General features: G+C 35.4%; 1 protein-coding gene across 1 annotated transcript; it reads left to right on the top strand.

Moving 5' to 3' along the window:
- Positions 1 to 122: 122 nt before the first annotated feature.
- LOC108720215 (thrombospondin-4-B) lies at positions 123 to 1,678 on the top strand (the record flags this gene model as incomplete). The annotated part of the gene is made up of 3 exons (XM_018454936.1): positions 123 to 350; positions 669 to 1,178; positions 1,410 to 1,678. Coding segments are annotated over 3 exons (860 nt in total), but the record flags the coding sequence as incomplete, so codon positions are not given.
- Positions 1,679 to 1,772: the final 94 nt, after the last annotated feature.

Here is a 1,772-nt window from a genome sequence, read left to right as displayed (position 1 = left end):
TAAAATTTAGTATTTTTTTTAATGTAATGCTTTTTGTGAAAAATTGTTATTATTATTAGTTGTGGAAAAGGAAATATTATCGAAACACGTGAAGAATAATATTTTGTGTTTTATGCACATAGGCGATGGCATTGGCGATGCATGCTGGAACGATAATGACAACGATACAGTTATTAATACCTACGATAACTGTCCAAATAACAGTTTAGTATGGGCAACGGATTTCCGTAAATACTTTACAGTCGCTCTCGATCCTTACGGTACAGCGCAACAAGATCCCGCATGGAGAATTCATCATCAAGGTGCTGAGATTCAACAGCTTCTTAACAGCGATCCTGGAATCGCGATAGGTACGTTTATATGTATCGTAAAGATACATGAAAAAAGCATATAAAATCTTCAAGTCGCCCTTCAATAAATTTCTACAATGTACTTCAAAAAATTAAGTAAGATAATCAAATTCCCGAAATGAATGAAAAACAAGAAGAAATTAAAAAGTCTGCTGGGAATTCGCGCTATTAAAATTGTGCAATACGATATAAATTATTTATATTGTAGTGCTTGAAATTCAACGGATATGAAAGAAGATGAAATCTTAATTTTTTTCATTATTAAATAATTCATATACAACAACTATATCTTTTTCATCGATTTTTCTATCTATAAAGGACCGGACGTGCTAATTAACGCTGACTTCGAAGGAACTTTCTACATCGATAACCATGATGACGACGATGATTTTGCGGGCTTTGTCTTTTCCTACCAGGATAATAGACATTTTTACGTTATTTACTGGAAGAGGATGGCACAGGTTTACTGGGAACCATCCCCATTCCGCGCTGAAGCGGACCCCGGGTTTGTAATGAAGCTCGTTCAGTCCGAAACTGGACCGGGCGAGATGCTCCGAAACAGTCTCTGGCACAAGGAAGACACGCCCAATCAGGTGAGGGTCTTGTGGAGGGAACCGGGGATCAGTTGGCAGCCAAGAGTGTCATACAGGTGGCATCTGTTGCACAGACCTAAGATCGGCCTGATCAGATTCTGGCTGTATCAAGGCACACAGCAGGTAATCGACTCTGGGAACGTATTCGATTCGACTCTGCAAGGTGGTAAACTGGGTGTCTACTGCTTCTCGCAAGAGATGATCACCTGGTCAGATTTACTGTATAAGTGCACAGGTAAAACAAGTAATCTCGATAGTAATTTTTACAAAGCGCAAACCTAATGCATAAGAGACTTAAATTAAACTCTTATCATAATTTAATTACAAAACATAATGTAGTTATTTCAACAACTGTAGAAAAATGTGACAAATTTTTAACGAATAATGTACAGGGAAATGTGCAAAACGTTTCAAGCTCAAAATTATTATTATGATGTTTACAGATAAGATTAACATTATTTTTCAGATACCGTGCCTCAAATTGTGTGGGATCAGCTACCTGATAATCTAAAGAGAGAAGTTGAGGTGGAGATTTCTACCAAGTATCAACAACAAGTAATACAACGCAGAATGAATTACGATTTTTAAAAAGGCTCTCGATGATTTATTTTGTCGTAACAATGGGTAAAAATAAATGCGTGGATTGAATCTAAATCTCTGTAATTTTAATTTTTAAATAATCGAGGAGCCACGAACGAATAATAATACTATAATAAAACGTCAAAATAACGCATTTTTGACGTGTTTGAATAAACTCATAAATTTGAATATAAGTTCAAAATTTTACGATAAATTTTGTATATTATACATATATACAGGGTGTTTCCAA

Source organism: Mycetomoellerius zeteki, unplaced genomic scaffold (genome assembly GCF_001594055.1).
Source record: "Mycetomoellerius zeteki isolate Tzet28-1 unplaced genomic scaffold, Tzet1.0 C4430502, whole genome shotgun sequence".
Lineage (NCBI taxonomy): Eukaryota > Metazoa > Arthropoda > Insecta > Hymenoptera > Formicidae > Mycetomoellerius > Mycetomoellerius zeteki.
Note: the sequence above shows the minus strand (reverse complement) of the source record. Positions and strands in the feature narration are given on the sequence as shown.